A 26578-nucleotide genomic window follows, 5' to 3' on the forward strand; every position below is an offset into this window, starting at 1 on the left:
TCTGCTGTTCCCTAGCTGTGCAGCCTCAGACAAGACACTTACCCTCTCTGGATCTCAGTTTTCTCTGGGTGAAATGGGAGTAGTAGTGTGCATCATGCCTGCCCAACAGGTGGTTGGGAATGCATACGTCCGGCTGAGCTGTGCTGTGCAGATTATGGTTTGGCATTTTATTCTAACCTTTGGCGATCTGGATTCTCTTTCAATCGGTCTCCCCAACTACAATGAAAAATATCAACCAAAACCAGGATCAAGAGTTTGTCCACTTGGGCCTATTTGGAAAAGGAGTCAAGTAAACGGTTTGAGACATCAGACTGGTCGCATTCAGACCAACACATCTTTCTAATAAAGGTTTGATTCCCACTTAACATGGCCAATGCTGCCCTTTGTCTAGATACCGGGGTTTCCTCGGAAAACTTTGCCCTGACCTTGGAAAACAACTCCTATCAGAGCTATTTTCAGCAGACAGCCAAAGAAAGCTGACAGACTCCAGGGCCCTGAGTTACAAAGGGGGTAGTTTAGTCAAATAATACTTAGTTGAAATTTAACCAAATTGTCAAAAGCTTTGGTCAAAGGAGAAACTTGGGCCAGAGCTGGACATGTGATTAAAAATGTACCTAGCCCTGAAACACACACACACACACACACACACACACACACACACACACACACACACCTGTCAGCAGATGGGGCGATCCCTCCTCTCAATGGACAGTGTGCGTGGTCATGAGCTCTGCCCACATCATGGAATCCTGTAACTTCCCCAGCTGTTTTTCCAGGGCGTGGGCTTTAGCATTCTATGAAATGTTTATAAGGATATTGCTTAAACAGACCTGACGCCCTTTCTCATGGGTCTCTAATGACTTCTCCACTCCGTGCCAGGCATTTGTTGCCTGTGTAATTGAAGATCCTGCCAGAAGGCAAATAAATGCCAGGAGAGTTGTCACTTGTAGGCAAAGTTTGTGGCATTTTATTCCTTTTTTTAAAAAAAAGGTTTTATTTATTTACCTATTTATTTATCTAGAGCACGAATGGGGAGAGGGGCAGAGGGAGAGGGGGAGAGTGAATCTCAAGCCGACTCTGCACTAAGCAGGGAGCCCGATGCGGGGCTGAATCTCACGACCTGATCAGAAACCAAGAGCCGGACGCCCAACCGACTGAGCCACCCAGGCACCCCACATTTATTTTATCTGTTCACTTGGCCATCCCACAGGCAGTTCCTGAGAGCTCTCTACTCTCAGACACTGTGCTAAGCTCTAGAGATACACAACAACACACAGCCCCTGCCCTCGAGAAAGTTACAAATTATAAACAAAAACAGAACTAGAAATGCCATTACAAACCTCAACCCTTCAGTGTGTCATTGCACTCCCGAGCTAATCTTATGCTGATCATTTCCTCAAAGTTGAAATCCTCCCAGGCATAGGTCAATAGACTGAAAGTGGGCAGTCAAAATTTTTTGGTTTTTGTGGTTTTTTTATAATAATTTTTATTATATTATGTTAGTCACCATACAGTACAGCCCTAGTTTTTGATGTAAAGTTCCATGATTCATTACTTGCGTGCAACACCCAGTGTGTGTTTGTGAGAACTTTACTTCTTAATCAAATTTCCACAAAATTTAAAATTTAATAATTCCACTGGAGTTTGAGGTACAAGAGGAGAGACAATACCTCAGGGAGCCCCAAGATTTTCCCTTTAGCCTCAGACCAAATGGAGCCTTGGATGTCCCTGTGCTCGCTGACCATGCCGGGGAATACCTCAGGCTTCCATCTTGAAACCTGCCACTCTCGGAGACCTTGGCCTCAAACAATCTGCAGAGCATTTGGTGAGCTATCACTTATTGTGAGGCAGTCGCAAATGTTTGGAGAACATTCGTGGGAAGCATCCTGATGAAAAATTTAGCATGGTTCCTCCTAAGTGAACTCACTCCCAGGGCCAGTATTAACAAGGAGAAGACCAGAATGATTTTGGCATTAATAAGTCCTTCGGCCCTGATTTCCGCTCAAGTGTCCTGTGAAGTTGGTGAGTGTAGGTAGGTCCCTGTGAATCAGGATGCCCCTGGGAAGTAAGATAGAGTCTGACTCCTCATCTTGCATTGATGTCACCAGTCTGGGCTGTGCAGCCAGACTCTGTGAGTTTGAATCCTTGTTCCTTCCTCTGTTTCTTACCTAGGAAGAGCTTAAGTTTCCTAACTTCCCTATGCCTTAGAGTTCTCATCTCTAAAATGGGTTTTAATGTGTTATGAAATGGGTAATTCATTTAAGTGTGCCCAGTAACAGTGAGCGTTCAGGCAATATTAGCTGGAACAGCAAGGACACGCGGGAGGGACGCTTGGGTCTGCAGCAGTGCCATCGGGAGGTGTCCACAGCTCCTCTCCCTGCCCACCCATGTGCCTACAGTGGACCCCCAAACAATCTCAGTTTCAGTGGCACAACGGTGCTCCGATTCACACCCGCCCCCCACATCTCCTCCCGAGATCAGGTGCTCCTCGTCTCTTCACACAGTTTTGGCAGGAGTTCCCATTTCTCCACCTCCAGATCTCTCCCCATCCGGCCAGTCTTTCCTGCTGCCTCCAGAGTAATGGTCCAAAACCACAATCACACCTCTCTTCTGCTCAACACTTTCGTTGACCGTCCATCACCTAGCATGGCAATATCCAAAATGCTGTCACTGGCACATCGGCCATTTCTTTTTGTCATCTCTTCAGATGTCCCTTGTGCCAGGATTTTGCCTGTGCCTCTCAGCCCCTTGCCCTCACTGAGCACTCTGCACTGTCTTTTAGGGACCTGGAGTCTACGCTCTACATTTCCTGAACTCCTTTGCCCACTGCATCTTGTTAGGACCTCGGGGATGAGGGTGAGCCAAGCAGCGGGAGTGTGGAAGGCGAAGGAGGAGCCAGTCTTGCTGGACAGCCGTCCCTGGCAGTTCGAGCAGCTGCTGGTATGGCAGCAGGAGTGCAGCGGCTCTAGGTTCCAGCAGCCTGCCTGGGGGGTGGCCCCTCTCAGGGGTTCAAGGCCAAGCCGAGGAAGCACCACTTTCCCGGATCCGGAAATGGAGGCACCAGCCACCTCCCACCCTGCAGAAGCAAGTGTAGACACCTGAAACCCAGCTCAGGGGCATTCACAGCCTTGAATCCCCTACTTTTGCTGTTCCAGCTCTTTTGCTGTTCCAGCTCTTCCAACAGCTCGGTGACCAATCCCCTGTATTAAATGTCCTCATTTGAAATGCCCAGGACAATATCTGTTTTCTGTCCTGGACTCCTGTCCTATGGGTCATGTATGACTTTTCTCTAAGTTGCTCCTAAAACAACAGCAACTCACCCTTGTCCTAAGCAATGACATCTATGAGCTCCTAAGTTGGTGTCTGTTTTTCTAATCTGTATTAGAACCAATGCATAACTATTAATATTATTATATTAATAAAAAAGTGTTCATCCATGTACCATCTAAAATCACGTCCTGGGCTGATACATACCCCATTCTGGGTATACACACACTCACCGGGGATACGATGCAGCCTCCCCTTCACCATCTGGCTGCGGCCTCTTTCTGGCTCCCATCCCTAGGTCCCCCCTATGGAGACTCCTCCCTTCTCCTCTCTCCTTTCCCTCCCTGAACCTCATGCTTTGTTCAGCAACAGCCTATTTTTCTATGCCTTTGCATGGTTGGTTCTCTATTCATGAAAGTGAATCTTTCATGAATCTTGACTCCTTCCCTGACCAGAAAATTCTTTCTTACTCTTAACTCAATCATTCCCCACATTTTGAAGTTTTATTCAAACTTCATCCTAGTCAAAAGGGAGCTTTAACTCTCATCATGTTCTCTACTATGTTTTAGATTCAAAACATAACTTCCCCCCAACACACACAAATTTCACATAGTAGGTCAGAATAGGCTTGTTGAGCGAATACTCGAGAAGTAGATGCATCGTCTGATGCTTGTGGCTTTGTTGGGATAGAAGCTGGGGAAAGGCTAGCCTGGAGGAGGGGACAGAACGATGTGTATGAGCACCATGGAGCACAAGGTGTGTGTTTCCAGAGTGACCCATATGGGATATCCCAGTAGGTCGAAGATAGGAAGAACTACAGATGCCAGCTTTAAAGAATGAGAATTTAGTGAAATACGCTTTGCACTGCGCCTTTACCGAACACAAGGGCCCAGCAGCCACCTCAGGATCTTTTATTTCTTTGAGTTCTCTCTTCATGCACGTGCACTGTCAGGTTATTTGGTCTAGAGTAAGAGGACATTTCTGAGCCAAGAGTAAGCCAACCATGAATGACTCAAGAGGTCAACAATATCTGGACTATTGTCCTGTCGACATTTTCTAGACACGTACTCCATGGAAAGTGCAATGCTAAGCTCTGGTTTAGAAGAATTTTCAGGAAAGTAACCAAGATTTACCTTTAAAAATTATAATATGGGAATAATAAAGGTCTAAAAACAAAAGCTTTGGAGTCCAACGGACTGGGTTCGTGCTCCCATTTGACAAATAGGAAGCAGTTACTAACCTTTTCATACTTTAGTTTTCTCTTCTGAAAAATGGCAATAATAACACCTTATAATATTGTTTTGAGAATGTGACGAGATAGTACAGAAAAAGCACGTGCTTAGTGTTCGGTTAATAGAAGCTATTGTTTTATCACTATGAATATAGCAGAACTAATGGAACAGAATAGAAACTGGCATTGGGGACATTGGTCTAGGAGAGCAGAGAAAGCAGAGACCTCGGGAGGGTTGTGTGTGGGGGGAGTGTGGAGCTGAGCCTTGAAGGATGTCTGTGGAGCGGCCAGCCTGGCTCCGAAGGGCTGATGACTCACAGCTCTAAAGCAGAGAGAATGCAGGGTTATAAGGTGGGGGTGACAGGCTGGCCAAGGGTCGCTTGGAAGAGATTTTTCTTTGAAGTGTCAGGCTGACTTTGAGGCCAACTGGGCTAGCTTTCAACCCTCAGAGGGCAAGGGACACAAGGACACAGGGATATAGGACAAGCAAACACTATTAGCTTTACAGCCAAAATAGGAGCCTTATAAACAGCCTTACAGGTAAGTTTTGAGTTCTGTTTTGATTACATCAGCCTGCAAATCATCCCCACTGCTTGTCACGTAATCCACAGGATTTGTCTCTACTGTGTCACAGTGAAGGAGAACCCACAGGGGTCCTTCAACTAACACATAGGAAGGTCTCACGTTCCACAACAAGGTTATTCCTAAAAGTTATTTGTAAAAGGACATTTGGTCGAGTACACTATTCAGGGCAATCTGTGCAGGAGGATTTTTTTTACATTGCAAACCACCACCCACGATATTTGTTTATCATATTTGCATTTTCCCTCCATTGGGTTCTTCAAGCAGGCAGACCTCTGAAAATGCCAAGGATATTGGATGGTTGTTTTTTGGTTTTGTTTTTTTAAGATTTTATTTATTTATTTGACAGAGAGAGAGACAGCCAGTGAGAGAGGGAACACAAGCAGGGGGAGTGGGAAAGGAAGAAGCAGGCTCCCAGTGGAGGAGCCTGATGCGGGGCTCGATCCCAGAATGCCGGGATCACGCCCTGGGCCGAAGGCAGACGCTTAACGACTGAGCCACCCAGGTGCCCCAATATTGGATGGTTTTAAGGCAGATTCCATTCTAGGTACTGGACAGTTGTTTACGGGGGGTTCTTTAAGGAAATTCAATGATCGAAGACGTAAAATACACATACGCAAAGCAAAGCTTAAGAATGTCTTTTAAAATTTTTTGTTGAAGGCTGTACATCCTGAAATTCCACCGAAAGGACTTAAAACGGCACATAATAAAAACACAAGGTTTCCAGGACCCCACAACATGGTCAACTGAGCTAATACAAGCTCTTCCCTCAGCACAGCTAAAATGTGCAGGTTGAACCATGACAGTTTTTCAGAAATATAGCTGAGGTCACAAGAAGGAAAAAAAGAAAAATCCCCAGGTGCCAGAATCAGAGAGAGAACTGAAAGAGCAGTCAACAGTGCGGTGAGGCTGGGGTGCCCGGGGTGATTGCCAGACCTGGAAATAGGCCCGGGTGGTCATGAGTGTGGATTTCCATACCCTCAGGAGCAGGAGATGAGGTCTCAGGGCCTGTGAAAGACCCAACATGGGCACTGAGATGCCTGGTAGGCCAGTGCACCTTAGCATACCAGGCAGGGATGGAAGACACTACCCCCCAGCCCAGGGAGATGGGAAGAAGCTTGTCCCCAAGAGAGAAACATAAAAATCAGTCCAGAGCTGGAGATAGCTCTGAGACACCCAGCAAAGGCCAATGCAAAGCCCTCTGATCCCCTCTGACAGGCGTGTCACATTCCTGAAGGACTTGACAGTTTACGCAGGGCATTCACAGGGCAGAGAGTGTCACGACCATTTCACAGATAAGGAAGTGGAGGCTCAGGAAGGCTGAGTGGTTTGTCCAGGATCACAGGTCAGGTAGAGAAATCTGGGCCCAAACCAAAGTCCTTCCTGTCCAGAGCCCTTTGTCTAGCAGAAGGACGGGCAGCTCAGGGCACCTCGGGCAACACCCAGGACAGGGCAAGCTGGCCCTGCAGACACCCTGGGATCAGACACTCTTGTGGAGGGGCCGGGCCTCAAATGAACGCCAGTCATATTCTGATCACCAAGAGGCACGTCACCTCTTCTCTCCCGTCTCCGCAGTGCCCATGCGAGTAGGGAGCATGAGGAGAGGGGATGTCTAGTGGGACCTGGGGAGGCATTACACTTTTGGAATTGAAAACTGTTCCCATGAAGTGAGTCTTTTTTTTTTTCCTTGAAAGCCACTTGAACTTTGTCATTGCAATTACGCTTATCTCTTCCTGTGTTTGCTTAGCTTGTGGGCAGGAGATGTCATTACCCTCTCCTAATTTTATGGAAAACTACTTACAAGTGTTAAATTTTGAAATAGCCACAAACCTCTTCTCCCTCAAGACTCACACACACAAAAATCTGGCCCAAAGGAGGCCATGGCAGATTGCCTGAGAAGGCCCCATCTGGAATCTTGGGGAGAGAGGAGGTCCTTGCCTCGTGTTTGTCAGGCTGTCCATTTGTGGTGAGAGCTGGCAGGTCTTCACCACTTGCCAGCCTCTGGACCAGCCTCTGAGTGAATCTCGCCCAGGTGCTGCCCAGACTGGGTAGGCAGGGAGTAAAGGGCCAGGGAGAAGGCTCTGGAGGGAGTCAGACGCCAGAAAAGGAGTACCCACCTCAGCCTTCCTGTGAGGGCTCTGGGATGGGTGCTAACTTGCCCTAAGAGAAAAATTCATGACCTTCCTTCCATTCTCCACCTTAAAGCCCAGAGTGCAGTACTGTGGGGTGAGGTGACGTTCGTGGTCAAGGGGAGAGTGTCTGGATGTGGACCCAGGTATCCCTTTATCGGAGGAGAGATGCTGGGCAGGCAGTGGCTGCGTGGGAGAGCATGGTGTATCCAGGGCACCGCCAGGAGATCCTCCCAAACTGAGCACTTAATGGCCTCAGGGAGAGGGGGTTAAGGGCCTCATCATCGCCATTTCCTTGGTGATTGTTTCATTGGTTTTAAAAGCTCCCATTCTCCCCATTGAAGCAAGTTTCTACTGATTTGCTCCCTGATAAGTGTTTGAAAAGTTCTTTGGATAGGTGGTGGGTGAGATGGGGTGGGTAGGGTCTCAGGTATGACTTGAATTTCGTCCAGCGCTCAGCCACTGCAGTCACTAGACAGACACACACCAGCTATCAGCCTGTGGAATTAGTCTATGCACCCAGATACCATCTGGGATCACATGGCACTCTGGGATTTGGGTAAAATTAGCTTGAGTTCTTCCAAAGCCCTCGCTAAGATTTCTGAGGGTCCTTGGGGGGATTTTGCTCCCATACACACCCTGCTTCCTGATACAGATTGTCCCTGACTTATGTTCAACTTAGGATTTTGGGCGTTTAGGGTGGTGTGAAAGTGATACTCATTCAGTAGGACCCATACTTTGTGAATTGTGATCTGTTTCCCAGGCCAGTGATAATGCGGTACAATCATCTCTTGGGATGTAGGGTGGCCACTGTGAGCCTTGGCTCCGTCAGCCACGTGATCACAGGAGTAAACAATCAATACACTTATAGCCATTCTGTACCCTGTAAACTTTGTTTTTCACTTTCAGTACAGTAGTCAATAAATTACACGAGCTATTCAATACTATGTTATATAACAGACTTTGCGTTAGATGATTTTGCCCAACTGTAGGCTAATGGAAGTGCCCTGAGTACGTGTACGGTGGGCAGGGCTAAGCTAGGATGTTCAGTGGGCCAGGTATAGTAGATGCGTGTTCCACTCACGGTATTTTCAACTTACAATGGGTTTGTTGGGACATGACACCATCATGAGTTGAAGAAGATCTATGTGATTCCAGGCGTACTGTCTCATCTCCATGGCATCAATCCCGAAATGAAACTTAGCCCTTCATCATTTTCCATTTGCACCTGTATTGATTAATGAATTACCTTTACCGAAGCACCTGAGGTCGTCAGGAGGGAATTAAAGAAAGATGGCTGCGGATTCCCTTGGCGGCAAATGAGCGGCTTCACGTGCAACAGGACCTTTCCTGGAAGAGCTTCGTGCCTCACTGCCCCTGGGGGTGTCTTTGCGCCCCATCACCCCACACCCACGCACTGGTTCCCCTCCTTCCTGCACTGCTCTCTTTCCTTTCCTGATGTCCAGGGGGAGAAGGGAGGCCTCTCCCAGCGTCCTGCGCAGCCCAGCAGCCTTCCCCGTCACCGCCTGACCCCTCGCTGATCACAGATCTTGGGTTTCACTCACTCTCTCTCCCAAGGAGCTTCTCCAGCCATTTACACACACACACACACACACACACACACACACACACACACACACACAGTTTCCTCTCAGAGGGGAATTCTGATGCCAGTTCTTAAGATAATGGATTTTTCACTTCCTTACATATACATATATATGTATATGACAAAATAAAAGTCATTGTCCGTGGGGCCCCTGGGTGGTTCAGTCGGTTGAGCACCCACACCCAACTCTTGATTTCGGCTCGGGTTGTGATCTTGGGGTCGTGGGATCAAGCCCTACATCGGCCTCACAGCTTGGGATTCTTTCCCTCCGCCCCCGCCCCTGGCTCTCAAATAAATAAATAAATCTTTAAAAAAATCTTTGTCCCACTTGGAGGAGAATAGGATCTAATATGGGTGCCCTCAGTACAATGAGACATATTAAAAGGTACATAATCAAGGTTCAGAACAAGACATGCTTGTCACCCTTTGAGCCACTCTCCCACTGCCAGCTGGGTGCCGGGGCATTTGTGGTGCCTAAAAATGGCTGTGAGTTCTGGACTTAAAAGCCTGCTTAGCGTTCTCCAGGGACCGTCCTGACCCGTGGCCTGGAAAGCACTGTGTCCTGGGCACTGGCAGAGGAGGACCGAGCAGAAAGGGCCGAGTGGAGCACCCCTCCATGCCGGAGAGAAAGGCTTACTGGTGCTGGGATCTGCGTGACAGCCGTCAACCAGTGCCCTCTGCCCATGCCGCTCAGAAGGCAGTGATCTCTCCATGGCAGGGCGTATGCTAACACCACCTGTCAGGGATGCCGGAGGAGGGCTTTGACATGGAGCACATGCGGGGATGAGAGGACTTCTCTGGTGCTTTGCGGGATCCACCTGTCCACGTTCTGGAAGTTTGGAAGAGTATGCGTGAGGGAGCTGGAGATAACAGGGCATGCCGCTCCTGTGGACTGACACGCTTGCGTCAGTGCTGTGCTCCCAGGCTTGTCCTCTTGTAGTGTCAGTGCCCTGGCACAAGCCCTCAAACACTCACGTGTCCCCTGACTCCTAGGCAGCCAGAGCAGATGCCCCGGCAGCCCAGACAGTTGGCAGCTGAGGGAGTGAGCGTGCAGTCATCCTGGTGATTGTGCTGCAGGTGAGGACAGACAGGGTCCCCTGGCAGCAGAGGGCACCGTCCAGGAAACAGAAAGCTCTGGCTGCAATCTCACCACCTATCCTGGTACAGGCTGGAGTGGCAGAGCAGGACTGCAGAGGAAGGAGTAAGAATGGACAGGGAAGCGAAGAGAGGAGCTGGCACTCGGGCCCACGGTCACCCACTGCCAGCCCTGTTCACATCATCTCGTGCTGGAGTCTCACCTTTGCATACTTGCCTGGTTAGACACACATACATATGCACACACACACACACACACACACACACACACACACACACTGACCCTGACTGCCCAGCCCCAGTGATTCAGTGATGGGAGGGGATGTGCCAACCTAACTCTCCATATTTCTTATTTTCCTTTAACAAGAAGATCCGTGGCCTCATTATCTTTTGACGGTTTTTATTTACTGACCTATCATGGACACCTACTAGGTGCCAGGTATTGGGAATACCAAGGAAGACATGAAAAAGAATACACAGAGAAATAATCCCAGTAGGATTTGGAACATAGGTATTTGCAAAGCGCTCTATGAGGCCAGAGGATTTCTAGAGGAGGTGAACAGGTGGAGAAGGTGAAGGAAGGGCAGAGGGTGCAGCGGGAAAGCAAAGCCGGGGCATGGCCCCTCTGACGTGTGCAGTTGGCCCAGCAAGTCCTACCTGCTTTCTCTCTCCCACCCCATCTCTGCTGATAAAATGCATCTCGATTTCTGCACGCCCAGTTTCCATGGTTCCCACTGCCCGTCAGTACGCCACGCTTTGTTCGACACCTTTAAACGGAGACTGATGTGGACGGCGCAGAGCTTGGAATTATCAAGAGGAATCCCAGAATACAAAATAGCACTAGGGGCTTATGACAGCTTTCTAAAAATTAAGTTCGTGTAATGATAAAGATGGAAGAGATCGTAAGGTTATGTAAATAAGGTGAAGTTTTGAGTTTAAAAGGACTTTTTGGTATTTTTCTGTGTGTCTAGATCTAAGTACACACACGTATATATGGACACACATACGTATATATGCACACATCTCTATGCACGCAGGTGCATACGTCTGTGTGTACAGATATGTATGCACACACGCACACACACACACCTGAATGGAGGATCGGCACATTAAAGGTGGCAGGAATTTAGGGCTTTGCACTGGACTGACATCCATTAATGTTTGCTGGATTAGAGCAAACCTCTGCTGCGCCCATCCTGTTTTTTTATTGTTGACCATTGCTCTTAGCAGTTAATGTTTGAACCTGGCCATAAAGGAGTCGACAGCTGCTGACCTATGTCCAACATCCGAAGCGGAAGGAGCCCCCTATAAATCGGCCCACACTGGGCAGCCCCGCCAGCAGAGCTGCAGATCCGCTGTGGAGCGAGCCTTGACGCCACCATGAACTTCTCCGGCAAGTACCAGCTGCAGAGCCAGGAAAACTTTGAGGCCTTCATGAAGGCAGTTGGTGAGTGCTGGGCTGGACACCAAGGCTGGGGGTCATGGCCGTGAGGGTCATGGCGGTCTGCTGGCGGTGGTCAATCAGAGTCTCGACGCTGGGATGGAAGGAAAGTTTCAGGCTTTGCACGGACCACAGGCCATGTTCTGCACAGGACTTTTGTAGTCATTTGCAGCTTGCGCTTTTGCTCACTGGCCAAGGCCATTCCGTAGGCAATCTCTGCAGGCACCTCACTGGGTGACCTCCCTCATTCATTCATTCATTCATTCATTCATTCATTCATTCATTCTTCTAACAAATGTTGATTCAGGGCCAACAACACACTGAGCTCTGTGCTGGATGGGTACCAGAGAGACAGGCAACTTGGAAATGAGCCCCAATTCCAAGTCAGAGTTTAGAGAGAGAAAAAGAGAAGAGATAAATACAGTAAAGTATCCCGTCACGTGTACTGAGCACTGACTCACTACCAGGCACTGCGCTAAGCCCTTAATATGCAATATCCCATTGAACCCTCACCAAAAATCTCTGAGTTGGGTACTAATATTTTTCCCATTTCACAGTCAAGACAACTGAGGCCTAGAAAGGTTAAGTAATCCCGGCCAAGGTCACATAGGTAGGAAGCATTTGCGTTGGGATTTGAAGTGGATGTTGGTTCCAGAGACTCCACTTTACTCCTCTGTGCCCCCCAGAGTCCTGTGCAGAAGGATTGGGGCTCACGGGGGGCACGGATGGAAGGTTTGCTGGTGGTGAAGGTGAGCCTTGTCTGGGCCTTGGCGGATCAGCAAGTTGTTCCTAGGGGCAGGGGGAAGGGAGCGTGCTGCGGATGGAGGGAACCCTATGGGAAAGGGGCAATGTGACAAAGAAGGGGGCCAAGGGGGAAAGTGTGGGGAAGACAGCAAAGGTGGGGAGAGGAGGACCTTCAGGGCTAGCCGAGAGCTGGGCTCTTCTCCTGTAGCACGTCACACCACCTCTGTTCCAAACCCCTGACCTGGGCCGCAGGACCCTCTACCCCTGCTGCCAACGTGGACCTCACTTTGCTTAACGGTGTAGATGTGCCCTGAAATGTGTAAAGGTCTGTCCCAGGGCAAGGGACTCCCACCGCGTCTTCCTCAAGAGCCTCGACGGCAGAGGTCGAGGCGGGGACGGGTGGCCAGAGGCTCGCCGGGCATTGTCCTGGCTGGCCCGTGTTGTCCTGGCATTCATTGCTCCCTCTCTCACTCTCAGGAGGGACCTGGCCGGAACACAAACTGTGTGGTCACTCTGGGTGTGGAATGAAACACTGACACTCGGAGCAAAGTCTGGCGTGAGATAGGAGAGCGAGCGGGAACCAGGGCGTTCACTAGAGGAAAGGTGCTTCGGGACACAGGAGTGCCTTCTTTATAACCACCCCCCTCCCCAGTGAAATAGTGGGCTGCCAGGTCAGGCCGAGTCAGGCCACAGATCTTTCCTTTCAGAGGTCAAAGCCCATGTTGCTCACAGAACTCAGTCCGTGCCTCTGGCCTCTGCGGAGACACGGCAACTTCCTGTCTGGCTCCACACCACAAAGTTTCTCTGTGACCACCGCCCTGCAGCTCCCACCTCTGCTCATCTCTGAACCTCAAATGATTTCCACCAGGTCTGCCTGAAGAACTCATCCAGAAGGGGAAGGACATCAAGGGGGTGTCGGAAATTGTGCAGAACGGGAAGCACTTCAAACTCACCATCACCACTGGGTCCAAAGTGATTCAAAATGAGTTCACCTTGGGGGAAGAGTGTGAGCTGGAGACCATGACTGGGGAGAAGGTCAAGGTAGGAGGTGCCCCCTCACACCACCCTCTGCTTCTGGAACTTTCCCTGGAACCTGGCCCCAGGGCTTCATCCTGCCAAGCTCCCACCTCACAGTTCCCACCATGGACACCTTATCTGTGACTCCCACTTCTGGGGTGGGAGCCAGAGAGACCAAGACAGCTCTAGGGAAGACACTCTAGGGAGGCCCTTCCTATTTCCCTGTGACTGTCTGTCTGGGTGCTCTGGCCCAAGAACCCAAGTTCTCTCACATGGAGGATGTGGGGGGACCAGGCACAGCTTCTCCCAGGCCCAGCAGTGGACAATCAGGAGTCCGTGAAAAACCCTAAACAGAGCTGTGACGTCATCCTTGAGCCCAAAGTAAACTGGCCTTGCTGAGCCCACAGCTGCTGGTCATGGGAAGAGACTTCTTGAAGGAGGTTCTTGAAGAACACCAGAAAACCAAGGCCTCAGGCAGGCCTTCACCCCAAGCGTCAGAGGTCACTGAGCCCCTGGCCTCAGCTACCTCATCTGTAAAATGGGTATAGCCACCCTTCCCTGACTGAAGGCAGTGGGCAGGGTGGCATCACTCCACTGGGCTATGGCTCAGGGTGTGCCCTGAGAGCTGGGTGTGCACTGTGAGAATGGCCAGGTGATGGCAGAGAGATCTAGGCAGTGGGGTGCCCCTCACTAGAGACTTTAGTTCCCCTGGGAAATTCCACACACCTAGCCTAGCCAACAAACAGAGCAGCTGTCTTCACCCCTCCCCCTCCAGGCAACTTTGTGCCTTGGCCTCAGCATGTTGGTCTTTTAACCTCTTCTGACAGCCTCTTATTTCTGCTTCTACACATATGACTTTACAGGTCAGGAAATCTGTGATACACTTTAGGAAGGAAATTCTTTTGATATGCCCGTAGTAAGGGGCAGGCCATCATGGGTTTTACCACAGGCCTCTTCCAAGTGTCCATCTTGGAGGCATTTTTAACCTTGGCTAGGGTCTTCTGTTTCCTGTTGGGTTTCTACTGTCTCTTCCTGGATGCATAAAGCTTAAAAAAGAGACCACAATAGAAAATATAAATGTGCTGGAAGAAACATAAAGCAAAGCTAAATAGGTATTCTCCCAACCAGCCAGTATTTGGAACTTTGCTACTCCCTCCATCCATCAGCTTGGAGAACTGGGATTTTACCGATGTAATCTTGGTGCTTGCAGCTGAGGCCACTTAGGTGTCCTATGCTCATTTCTAGTTCATGTACCATAAATTAAAAGTTTGATTAAAGAAGCCCTGGCATTTTCTTTAGCTTTTAAATGCACCTCCTGCCTTTAGAGCTGGAGGACTGGGGGACCTGAGTGGCTTGGCTGTTGTCACCAGGACCCAGGCAAGGGAGCCAGTGTCACTGGCCAGGGTCCTGCTCCCTCCCCAGACTTTCCTCACAGCTCATCTCTTCTCTCCCCTGCAGGCTGTGGTCCAGATGGAAGGTGACAATAAACTGGTGACAACTTTCAAAGGCATCAAGTCTGTGACCGAACTCAATGGCGATGTGATCACCAATGTAAGTTGGCACTCTGAGCTGGTGGCTCCCAGTGCTTGAGGGGAAGGGACAGGTAAAGTGTGAGCAGCAGCTCCCCACCACCTTTCCTGTGCTCCACCTCGGCTACCACTTACTGAGGACCCAAGATGTACCAGGCAGTTTACACATATTAGCTCCATCTTCCCATCAACCCTGACTTTTCTAAGTGGGGAAACTGAGGCAACAAATAGCCAGGGAATGGCAGAACGAGGGTTCTTCTGAGCGGGGCCTGTCGCACAGGGCTGTCATCCACAGCTGCACACTGCACAATCCTACAGGGAGCCACTCCCACTATAGATGGTGTGGACTCGTGTACTTATTACCTTCTCGAAGCAGGTGCTCGTTAACCACCGACTTGTTGTTGTTTAACATTTATCCATCCATTTCCTTATTTATTTATCGGGGGTGGGTGGGGAGAGAGAGAGTGGGGAGAGTAGCAGAGGGAGAGGGAGAGACTCCCAAGCAGACTCCCCACTGAGTGCAGAGCCCAATGCACGACTTGATCCTGCAACCCCGAGATCATGACCCGAGCTGAAATCAAGAGGCAGACGCTCAACCGACGGAGCCACCCAGGTTCCCCAACCATCTTGTCCTAACAAAACTAGTAGAGTGTATTCGGATAGCGTTCCAACAGATAGAAGTACAGTATCTTGAGGAAGCGGTGTTCTTTATTTAATTCATCAAAGACCCCACAGATGTTGGCAGTGGCCCCCTGCTGGTGCTTCCCCACCTCTCTTGAGTCCTTTCAGGCTCTCCTTCCATCCCCACTTTCCAGGTCGGTGTTGACCACCCCAACTTCCCCCTCTTCCTGCTCTCCTCATCACTATCCCCCTTTCCGTACCTATATCCAAATAGGATGGGGTAAGAGAGGTGCTTGGTAGAAGGAGAAACAGGGTCCTGCAGAGCCACCAGCATGACCCACCTTTCTCAGTCTCCCTGGGTTGTAGCCATAAGACTCGCTCACACGTGTTTACAAGGAGAATCATATTCATAGCGATTTTACAGCAGCTTATAGGAGTGGCACACTCCACTTGTGCAATCATCCTTGCTGCCTGATTCGGCCATGTCCTGTCCCTGATTTGGGGGTGAATAGTACAGTGTTTCTCCTGCAATTCTTTGCCCCCATGATGTGCTTTGGGGAGTAACAGAAGGCAGAACACTACCCAAGGAGTCTGTCACACCCCTCCTTTTTCAAGTGGGAAAATCCCTCAACCAGGTAGGGTGTGAGGAGCACCAAGTAAACATGCGGTTTCCACCCTGCTGGGCACATTCACAGCAGAGCAAGAAGGCACCAGCAGGGTGGAGGGAGATGAGCTGGTCCTGGACTCAGTCCTGGCCAAAGTCCTTTGATAGGCTTTTTTTTCTGCTTTGATATGCTTTTAATATTTCCCCAAATCTTCCCCTCAGCTGTGAGGCAGGCAGGATGAGGGATTTAATAAATAGGTTGACCTGTCCAAGGTCATCCAGCTAATGAGCTATAGAACCAGGGTTCAAACCTAGATCTTTTCATTCCATTCCATTGCTGCTGAAGCTAAGGGGCTCCTTTGGTACATAGTAGGCACTCAATGAAACTTGGAGAAAATTGGATTGGACTGGACTTCTTTGGATGGTCTTGTTCTCACAGCCATCGATATAGAAAGAAATTCACTAAAAGGCAGGACAACCCTTCACATGAGGAAGTGAAGTGACACAGACCTGGCATGGGATTTCAGAAAAGATTGCCCACCCTTCCTCTGATCTCACAGAAGACAGAGAAATCTTTGGGTTGTTTCATATGCTAGCATATTTGGGATGTTTTTATAGCCTTACTTACCTTTTACGATTCAACATTAGAACATTTTGTGATTTTTTTTTTTTTTTTTTTTTTTTTTTTTTTTGCTTTCAGACCATGACGTTGGGTGGCATTGTCTTCAAGAGAATCAGCAAGAGAATTTAAATAAGTCTGCACTTCATATTCTTTTACTGTGTAAAATTAGTGTAATAAAGTGAACTTTGTTTTAAAAAAAATCTTTTCTTCTCGATGGCTTGTCACTGATGGTGCTATTGGTATCAATGGGCCCTGATCACTCCCCAATTTTTGTAAATCTTGATGCCCTGCGTGTTCCATCCTGCTGGGTCAGGTCTGAAGGGTGATTCTCACCCTGAAAACAGACCCCAGGCTGCCCACGCAGGTGATCCTACAAGAAACAGGAGATGTGGCTGCATCTGTGAGGCAGCCCTGGAATGATCCTTCACAGGCAAGGAGCTGGAGCAAGACAGCGTGCTGGCTCCCTGTGGGGACAGAGAACGGCAATGCTGGGCAGGCAAAGGGGAGCTATGCCCACCAGTGTGGTCACAGCAGCCCCACCCACCAGGGGACATGAACAAAAAGAGCAGACCCTGACCCACCAAATGAATAATTTGCCCTCCTCGGAGAGGGCTGACCGAGGAGCTTAGCAGGAGGCACCAGAAGTGGACAGAGGAAGCTCAGGTGGAAATTCCCCCCATGCTATGGGCAGAGGCAGAATGTGGAAATAGGATTTCTCTGAGCAGCACTTTGTATCAGGCTCTGGGAGCTGCTATAGATTGGGTTGCACCCCCCCCACCCCTAAAATTCACATGATATAGTCCTAACATCCAGGACCTCAGACTGTGACCTTATTTTGAAATAAAGACATTGCAAATATTATGAGGTAAGTTAAAATGAGGTCATACTGGAGTAAGGTGGGCCCCTAATCCCATATGGCTGGTGTCTTTATAAAAGGGAGACATTTGCAGATAGAGACACCCACACAGGGAGGACGCCATGTGAAGTTTGGAGTTCTGCTGCCACAAGGCAAGAATGTCCCAGAAGCTAGGAGAGAGACCTGGAACAGATCCTTCTCTACCTCTTCAGAGGGAGCATGGCCTTGGCCTCACCTTGATCTCAGACTTCTGGTCTCCAGAACTGTGAGATAATACATTTCTGTTGTTCAAGCTGCCCAGTCTGGGGTACTCTGTTATGGCAGCCCTAGCAAGCGGACAGGGTGCTTGTTCCCCATATCCAAAGAGCTGCCAAGCTCGGACATTTCTACCTTCACCATGTCTTTCAGCTCCCAGAACTATGCCAGCCCACAGAAAGTTCTCAACAAAGACACCTTAATCTGAACGAACCTGTCACTTTTCCCGCCACTGCTCTTCCCACTTCTGGAGCTGAAACCCCATTACTCATACTCGTTCCTTGGATGGTCTCACAGGCCTTATCTCCCTGCTCCTCTCTCTCACCTACCAGTCTCCACTAAAAGTCATCTTCCTTAAAAACAGCACTGATCATAACGCTTCCTACGTCATTGCCTAGCACACAAGAGTCAAACTCTCAAATCTTCACGTCTCTGTATCGGGGGTTGGGAAACTTTTTTTTTTTTTTTTTTAAGATTTTATTTATTTATTTGACAGAGAGAGAGACAGCCAGCGAGAGAGGGAACACAAGCAGGGGGAGTGGGAGAGGAAGAAGCAGGCTCCTAGCGGAGAAGCCTGACGTGGGGCTTGATCCCAGAACGCCGGGATCACGCCCTGAGCCGAAGGCAGACGCTTAACAACTGCGCCACCCAGGCGCCCCAGGGGTTGGGAAACTTCTGTAAAAAGCCAGAGAGTAAATATTTTCAGCGTTGTGGGCCACCCAGACTCTGTCACAAATCCCCAGTTCTGCTCTTAGAGCATGAAGCAGCCATAGGCAATACACCAAAAAATGCACATGGCTGTGTTCCAACAAAACTTTATTTATGGACACTGACATTTGAATGTCATAACATTTTCCTATGTCATAAAATAGTATTCTTCTTTTGTTGTTTTTTTTTTTTTTTCAGCCATTTAAACATAGAATACCATTCTTAGCTCACACACCATATAGAAACAGGTGGCAGCTGGATCTGACCCAGGCTCTATAGGCTGCTGTCCCTTGCTTGATATGGCCTGCCCCACCCTATCTAGTTGCAACCCTTTCCTATAATATGCATTCCAATAAAACTTAACAACCTCTCATCCCCCCAGCAACTTAACTGCCACCTCCTTCAAGAAGGCTTCCTAAATTGGACCGCTGAAAGGACTCTTTCCCTCTGGCATTTTACCAGCACGTCTATTGGATGAAATTCTTCCTGCCTTACACTGTACACAGTATTTGCCTTATGTTCTCCCTCCTTCTCCTGTGTGGAGTGGGGTCTTGGGGAAAAGGGAGGCCATAACTTGGGGAACTAAGGCACCCTTAAGAAAAGAATTTCAGAGCTTCAGTAAGAACTCAGAGTTGGGAGATACAGGGGGGAAAATCCTATAGCACACTACTATATACCATTCACAAAAATAAATTCCAGATGAACTAAAGAGCTAAATGAATAAATGTGAAATATTAAAAATAGATATTGTAGATAAACAAGTATATATTGATGTATAGAAGACTTTTTTTTTCCAAAATGTTATATATTTACTTGACAGAGAAAGAGACAGCAAGAGAGAGAACACAAACAGGGGGAGTGGGAGAGGGAGAAGCAGGCTTCCCACCGAGCAGGGAGCCCCAATGTGGGGCTTGATCCCAAGACCCCAGGATCACGATCTGAGCCCAAGGCAGACGCTCAAAGACTGAGCCACCCAGACACCCCTACAGAAGACCTCCTTAAACAAGGTGCAAAAACCATGAAGGAAAAGACTAATTCATATTACTACCTCAAAAATATAAAGTTTTGCATGAAAAGACACACTATAAACAGAGCTTCAAAAAAAAAAAAAAAAAAGCAACAGGGGTGGCTGGATGGCTCAGTCAGTTAAGCATCTGCCTTCAGCTCAGGTCATGGTCCCAGGGTCCTGGGATCGAGCTCCGAGTTGGGCTCCCCGGGGAGCCTGCTTCTCCCTCTCCCTCTGCTGCTCCCGCTGCTTACGCTCTCTCTCTCTGTCTCAGATAAATACATAAAATCTTTTTTTAAAAAAAGCAACAAAGTGGAAGAAAATATTTGTGACTTACATAATAGAGGTTAATAGAATATAAAAACCAGTAAGAAGCCCAGCAAGTCAATGGGAACGTGGGATGAGCACATTAATGGGCAACTTACAGTGTGACATAGGCTGAGTCTCAAAGTAATCAGGGAAGAGGGAGGTAAGATCAGAGAGATATCATTTTACAAATCAAACTAGTAAAAAGTAAAAGTATTGATAACATGGAGTGTTTGCAAGGCTGTGAGGAATGGCTCTCCCATCGCTGGTACAGATGTAAATTGTTACAGTCTGTGTGGAGCGCCATTGAACAATACCCACTAATATTTTCAATGTGAATTCCCTAATGCCTAGCAATGCCGTTGCTGTATGTCTCCCTAGAGAAGTGTTTAAACACATATGAAAAAAAAAAAAGCATATAAAGGTTACAATAACCAAAAACTGGAAGCAAATGCCGATGAGTAAGAAAAGGTTAGCTAATCTGTGGTATAGCCATACTTCAAAATAACCTGTGGTAGAGTAAATGAATGACGTAGCTCTGTAAGTACTGTCATAAAACTCTCTCTCAGACAAAGCTTTTTTTAAGAAAGCAAGTTTCTGAACAGTATCGCCTATAAAATATGTGAATTTCATTAAAATAGGAAACAAAATTATTTATATAGATACACATGCATGTTTATGACCATGGATTGTTGGGATGCCGGATGGTAGCCATCCCCATCTGGTGCGGGAGGTCAAGAGAACTTTTTGCATTATTTATATTGAATTTTCTGCAAGGAACTACTTGTGTGGAACTATTTTTTTAAATGAGCCATGAATTTCTTTAGAAGTAGATGATTTAGAGTGAAAATATTGGGCTTGAGGGGCCTGAGTCGCTCTGTTGGTTGAGCGTCTGACTCTTGGTTTTGGCTCAGGTTGTGATGTCAGGGTGGAGAGATCAAGCCCCAACCTCCCTCCCCTGTCCAGGCTCCATGCTCAGCGTAGAGTCTGCTTCAGATTCTCTCTCTCCCTCTTCCTTTGCCTCTCCCCACCCACCGCTCCCGCATGTGTGTGCTCTCTCTCTCCCTCTAAAACAAAACAAAACAAAACAAAACAAAACAAAACAAAAACAAAAACACTGGGCTTGAAGACATGGTTCTAATTAGCTATCCCTGATTTTGGACCATAGTTTTCTCATCTGGAAACTGGGCAACACAATACCTCTTCTTGTGGCTTTGGTAAGGGACAGATGAATTGATGCACATGGGGGTGCCAGGGTGGCTCAGTCAGTTAAGTGTCTGCCTTAGGCTCAGGTCATGATCCCAGGGTCCTGAGATCAAGTCCCGGGTCAGGCTCCCTACTCAGTGGGGAATCTGCTTCTCCCTCTCCCTATGTCTGACACTCCCCCTGCTTGTGCTCTCTCTCCCTCTCTGTCAAATAAATAAATGAATAAAATCTTTAAAAAAAATGATGCATGTGCCATCCAAACAAGGCATGTCATTACTGCCCCTTGGATTCCTGAGAGAACTGCAGTGGGGTCTGACCCCCAGACCATTAGCAGCAGCTCTGTTGTGCCCAGGGAAGCATCCGTGTGCAGATGAAGAGGCACAGAGAGGAAAGAGGTTTTCTAGGACCATGCAGCTGATGAGCTGCACAGGAGGAGGAATGTAGTAGAAACAAGGTCTCTTCAACCAAGCCTCTCGGGATCTGACAAAATTCCCAAAGCCGCCTCCTAACTGAGATTTTCCCCGGGAACAAGTCTTGCTTTTGAAGGGGTTATGTGTTTATGCCCAAAAAGAAATTTAATTTTATGCTGAATTTGGATTTTGTACAGTTGCCCAGGAAACTCTGGGTCTGAAGTCAACTTTAAATAAATTGAATAAACAGCTGTTGATGGTATCAGCTATTTTCGACTTGACCCCTCTCCCCTCCTGACCCTGTCCCCTCCTCTCCACTTGTCCTGTGGGCATTCCAACAACGGAGCACACTCTGTACAACCCATGAGTGCTGATTGACTTGTAAAGAGCCAGTTTGGGCATCTATATTCATGCAAACGTAGACTTTTCCAATTATCTTCTTTTTTCAAAACTGATTCCCATTAGGGTAAAGAAAGCGATTTGGGGGGTAGGGTGTTGAACTTAATCTATATTCGATCTTCAAAGTACTTTTCCTATATATACTCGAGGCACATTGACCACCCCATGATATTCTGGGATTTCATGGAGTAAACATGGGGTAAACATGGAGATATAAAATTAAATGTATCTTCTCCACACAACCTGGCCTCTTTCAGTCAAATCGGAGCATAGTACTAAGCTCTATGATCCCCAGGAGACTTGCTATCTAGGGGAGTGGAGATCAACCCATAATCCATAATGGCGACAGCAAGATCCATGCTGTGATCCTGGGGGGTACAAGCTCCAAACATTTCAGCTGACTCTCAAAGCATTCAAGGATATTTGCCTGGCCAGGAGGCATGGTATAAATGGAGACTTGGCAAAAGATGAGGCAGAGAAAGGATACACAGTCTCTGTCTTGAGCTCACTGAGCCCTGGAGCCATCAGAGAGCCACGCAACAGGAGCTGAATCCTGGACAGGCAGAGAGGGATCAGGAAAGGAAAGAGGGGTTGCTATGGGGAATAACACTCCACCTCTCGATCCTTCTGCCTTCCCAACTGGGGCCTTCCATTGGCTGAACAAGAAAGCAGAGATCAGCCTTCTGAGAGCTGGCAGAGAGGGGTGGGGGACGAGTTCACACCAGAGTTACCGAACACATGTGCTGGCCAGAGTTACCGAACACATGCGGTGTGCTGTGCTTCTCTGAGACTGATGAGGTGCTCCTGGTCAACCTGAGATTGGGTGATGTGTATGTAATGCAGGGCCAGGAGTAGGCAAGGGAGTTTCCAGAAGTACTGTTTATCCCGTGCAACTGTGCACACCTCGGACCAAGAGCTTGCACCTCTGACTGTCGTAATGGCCATTCTCTCTGCTGTGTGCCCCAACCTACTGATTCCCTCCTGCATCCTTTATTTATTTTTTTTTTTTTTAAGATTTTATTTATTTATTCGACAGAGAGAGAGACAGCCAGCGAGAGAGGGAACACAAGCAGGGGGAGTGGGAGAAGAAGAAGCAGGCTCACAGCAGAAGAGCCCGATGTGGGGCTCGATCCCACAACGCCGGGATCACGCCCTGAGCCGAAGGCAGACGCTTAACCGCTGTGCCACCCAGGCGCCCCCCCTCCTGCATCCTTTAAAGAAGCAAACCCTGAACGAGTGGCCCAAGCCGTGGCTATATCTGGCCCTAAATACATGGTCTGTCAATACACTCATTGGTGGTGCCATGAGTGAGTGGCTTAATCGGAAGGAGAGTAACCAGAGGTCTTAGATTTGTTAGGCATGGCCCAGAGGGGTACAGGCTGCAGAATGCAGATTTCACTCCAGTCCAAGTAAAGATTTCTTTAATGCTGTTTTTAACTATTCATTCTGTTACTTTCATGTAGCAAACCCCATTTTTATAAATTGCCAACACCACAAATTAAGGTGTTCTTCTCAAGTTGAGCCGATTGCCCTGGTATAAATATTCTCACCCTGGCCAATGTCAAGCTATTAATGTGATGTTGCCGACTGCAGAGTTTGGAAGAGAAGTGCACAGTCAGCTCGCAAGAGCTGGCCACCCCCTGCTGCTCCTGTCTACCCTTCACCTTCACTTTCTCTGTAGGGGAAGGGATCCTTGACAGAACCAAGGCTGGAGTGCCCATGGAGCGCTTAGGATGGGCCAGACGCCGTTCAATGGGCTTTCACATTTTATTTATTTACTTTTAAGATTTTATTTATTTGACAGAGAGAGGGAGGGGCTGGCAGAGGGAGATGGAGAAGCAGGCTCCCCCTGCAGAGCAGGGAGCCCAGGACCCTGGGATCACAACCTGAGCTGAAGGCAGTTGTCCAACCAACTGAGCCACCCAGGCGCCTGGGCTTTCATATTTTTTTTTTTTAAGATTTTATTTATTTATTTGACAGAGAGAGAGACAGCCAGCGAGAGAGGGAACACAAGTGGGGGGAGTGGGAGAGGAAGAAGCAGGCTCCCAGTGGAGGAGTCCAATGTGGGGCTCGATCCCAGTACTCCAGGATCACGCCCTAAGCCGAAGGCAGATGCTTAACGACTGAGCCACCCAGGCGCCCCTGGGTTTTCACATTTTAAAAGCTTAATTCTCACAGCACATCTGTGTGGTAGGTAGAAATGAAGAAACGGGCCTGGGTGAATTCACCAGTCCCAGGTTATATAGCTGACCTTAGGAGAGCTGAGATAGGAACTTCACTGGTCTCAGTGTCCCCAATCTTAAAGAGTATACTATTCTCTAAAACTGCATTGTCTAATACAGCAGCCAGGAGCCACATTGGTTATTTAAACTGAAATTAAATCAATTTAAAATTCAGTTCCTCACTCATACTAGACACATTTCAAGAGCTTGAATAGTTCCATGTTGCTAGTGGATACTATATTCAACAACAGAGACACAATATATTTTCATCATCACAGAAAGTTCTGTTAGCGCTACTCTAAACAGACTGTCAGAAAGAAAGAAGCCACACATACTTGCTTGGAAATACAGATGATTTAAAGGCCTTTGTTGACTGCTGTATCATAAAAACTCAAAATATGCAGTTTTATGTCTCTTCTGCTCTGAAATAAGCAAATTCATTCACTTATCCATTCATTCAACACACATTAACTGAGCACCTACTGTGTTCCAAGACCTAGGCTAGGTTCTGGGGCTAAAAAGATAAATAAAGGGACACGACTCCTGCTCACAATCTGATGGAGGAGGCAGACATGTAAAAAGGCAATTATAATGCCATGAGGAGATTGTTCTGGTGTGGGGTCTGAAGGTGATATGAGAGACTCAGACAGGCAGCCAGGAGAACCTAAGGCATTCGGGAAACTTCAGAGAAAGGATGATTTCCCAACTGGATATTGAAAGATGAATAGGAGTTGACAGGTTTCAGATACTTTAGATAGAACATTTCAGAATTCAAAGAGAGGGGGCGCCTGGGTAGCACAGTCGTTAAGCGTCTGCCTTCGGCTCAGGGTGTGATCCTGGCGTTCCGGGATCGAGTCCCACATCAGGCTCCTCCGCTGAGAGCCTGCTTCTTCCTCTCCCACTCCCCTGTTGTGTTCCCTCTCTCGCTGGCTGTCACATAAATAAATAAAATCTTAAAAAAAAAAAAAATTCAAAGAGAGTCCCTAGGAGAACATGAGTCACTCAGGGACCCGTGAGTGAGTGGGTTTGACTGGTGTCTAGGATGCAATGGAGGTGAGTGACTAGAGCAGAAGTCAGGTGTTCTTGGGCAGTCTGCTGAGGGACAGATGTGGGGGAGGGGACAAGGGAAAGAAAGAGTTTCATTTTGGATGTATTGAGTGTGGTGTGCCTGGAGAACATTCGAGAGAGCATGTGGGGCTGGAGCTCAAGAGCAAGGCTGGGAATATAGAGTTAAGAATATCAGCCTCAAGGTGGTGATTAAACCAAGAGCCTGGCTGGGCTCATGCAGGGAGTGTGTGCAGAGTGAGATGAGAATGAGCCAAGAATGACCAGAAGGAACAAACCCAACCCCAGGAAACACCGACATATCAGGGACAGGTAGAGAAACGGGGTTAGGGAAGAAGATGGAGAAATCACATCAGAGGATCATCACAAGGAAGTGATATCCAGAAATCAAGGGCTGGGAGTGTCAACTGATGCAGAGAAGCCAAATAACATATGGACTAAAAGCCACCCGCCAGAGTTGACCTTGTATGAGCCATGTTAGCGGAGCTCAGGAAGCCAGCCTGCAGTGGGTTCAGGAAGAAATGGAAAGTGAAGAAAGGCAGATAATAACTATGAGAGGCAAGTCCTTTAAAAAAAAATACTCAGCTCTGAAGATTATGATCAAAGAATCCTCAGCATGTTTGTTGATGAAGAAGGCAGTGGATGGAGGAGGAAGGCAGTGGATGGAGGAATGTCAAGGATCCAGGGTGGAGAGGGCATTACAGGTGAAGCAAGGCCCGAGGATATCAGAGGGAAAGGGGTCCAGAGCACAGGTGGAGAGTTAGCTTTGTGGGAAGAGAGGGGCTCCCTTTCCACTGATGTGAGAAGGAGGGAAAGAGGGTCAAGCACAGACAAGATGTGCATGAATGTGGGAAGAGGATTGAGGGCGTCCCATCTTCTGACCTCTGTTTCTCTATGAAGCAGGAGATGAGCTTCTGCTGAAAGCAGAACACTAGAGGACAGGAGTGAAGGCTAAAATAGCTACTGGGCAAAAGGGAGAGAGAGCCAACGAGGGGCACATGAAACACTTCCGGGCTGCACCCAAAGGCCAGCTGAGGTTGGCAAGGAATCTGTAGAAGTGCCTGTGTTCAGAGAGGTACTGTTCTCCCTGGCATCTCCAGGAGCAACAGAGGGAAAACAAAGCAGCTGAATGAATCTAGGGTTGGGACTCTGCAGGGCAGGAAGAGAGAATGGACAGAAAGGAAGGAGGGCTGATGAACTGGCTTATCTGGAAGGAAGTAAACACAGGAGGAGGGTGAAACACTACAGTATACATGATATCATCTAGTAATCTGGGGTGGAGAAAAAAAGACAGAGAGGTGAAAACGTAGGAAGCAATGACCAGAAAGTTAGACATCAAAAATGGAGAAATTATAACCAGGAGAGAGTATTAATGGAGAAACTGGAAAGACATCTGTCATTGAGTAAATTAAGAATCTGTGAAGCAAGAGGATTAGATGACTTTTGTAAGTGGACATTGAAGGCACCAAATTTGAAGCAGAGGGGATGGAAAATAAGACCATGAATATGGGAGAATAACCAGCAGAATGGCAGAGGACAGTGACAAAGAAAGGAAGAGGCTTGGAGGAAGGTTTTACAGGAGGGCAGGAGAGTGATCATTTAAATGTGCACTGGGTTTCTAGGAGAATGCTGGTGCCATCTCTAGGCCTGTTAGTAT

General features: G+C 48.1%; 1 protein-coding gene across 1 annotated transcript; it reads left to right on the plus strand.

The window, feature by feature from the left end:
• Window positions 1-10312: 10312 nt before the first annotated feature.
• Window positions 10313-14883, plus strand: FABP1 (fatty acid binding protein 1). Its single transcript, XM_008700103.2, has 3 exons — window positions 10313-11357; window positions 12964-13136; window positions 14571-14883. Exons 1-3 carry the CDS (start codon window positions 11291-11293, stop codon window positions 14700-14702), a joined length of 372 nt encoding a protein of 123 aa, XP_008698325.2. The 5' UTR covers window positions 10313-11290; the 3' UTR covers window positions 14703-14883.
• The last annotated feature ends 11695 nt before the right edge of the window (window positions 14884-26578 follow it).

This window comes from Ursus maritimus, unplaced genomic scaffold, assembly GCF_017311325.1.
Source record: "Ursus maritimus isolate PB19 unplaced genomic scaffold, ASM1731132v1 scaffold_6, whole genome shotgun sequence".
Classification (NCBI taxonomy): Eukaryota; Metazoa; Chordata; class Mammalia; order Carnivora; family Ursidae; genus Ursus; species Ursus maritimus.

Coding starts and splice junctions, on each gene's coding strand:
- FABP1 (XM_008700103.2), top strand. CDS start 11,291: ATGAACTTCTCCGGCAAGTACCAGCTGCAGAGCCAGGAAAACTTTGAG. Junction 11,358..12,963: donor GGCCTTCATGAAGGCAGTTG/GTGAGTGCTGGG, acceptor GATTTCCACCAG/GTCTGCCTGAAGAACTCATC. Junction 13,137..14,570: donor TGACTGGGGAGAAGGTCAAG/GTAGGAGGTGCC, acceptor TCTCCCCTGCAG/GCTGTGGTCCAGATGGAAGG.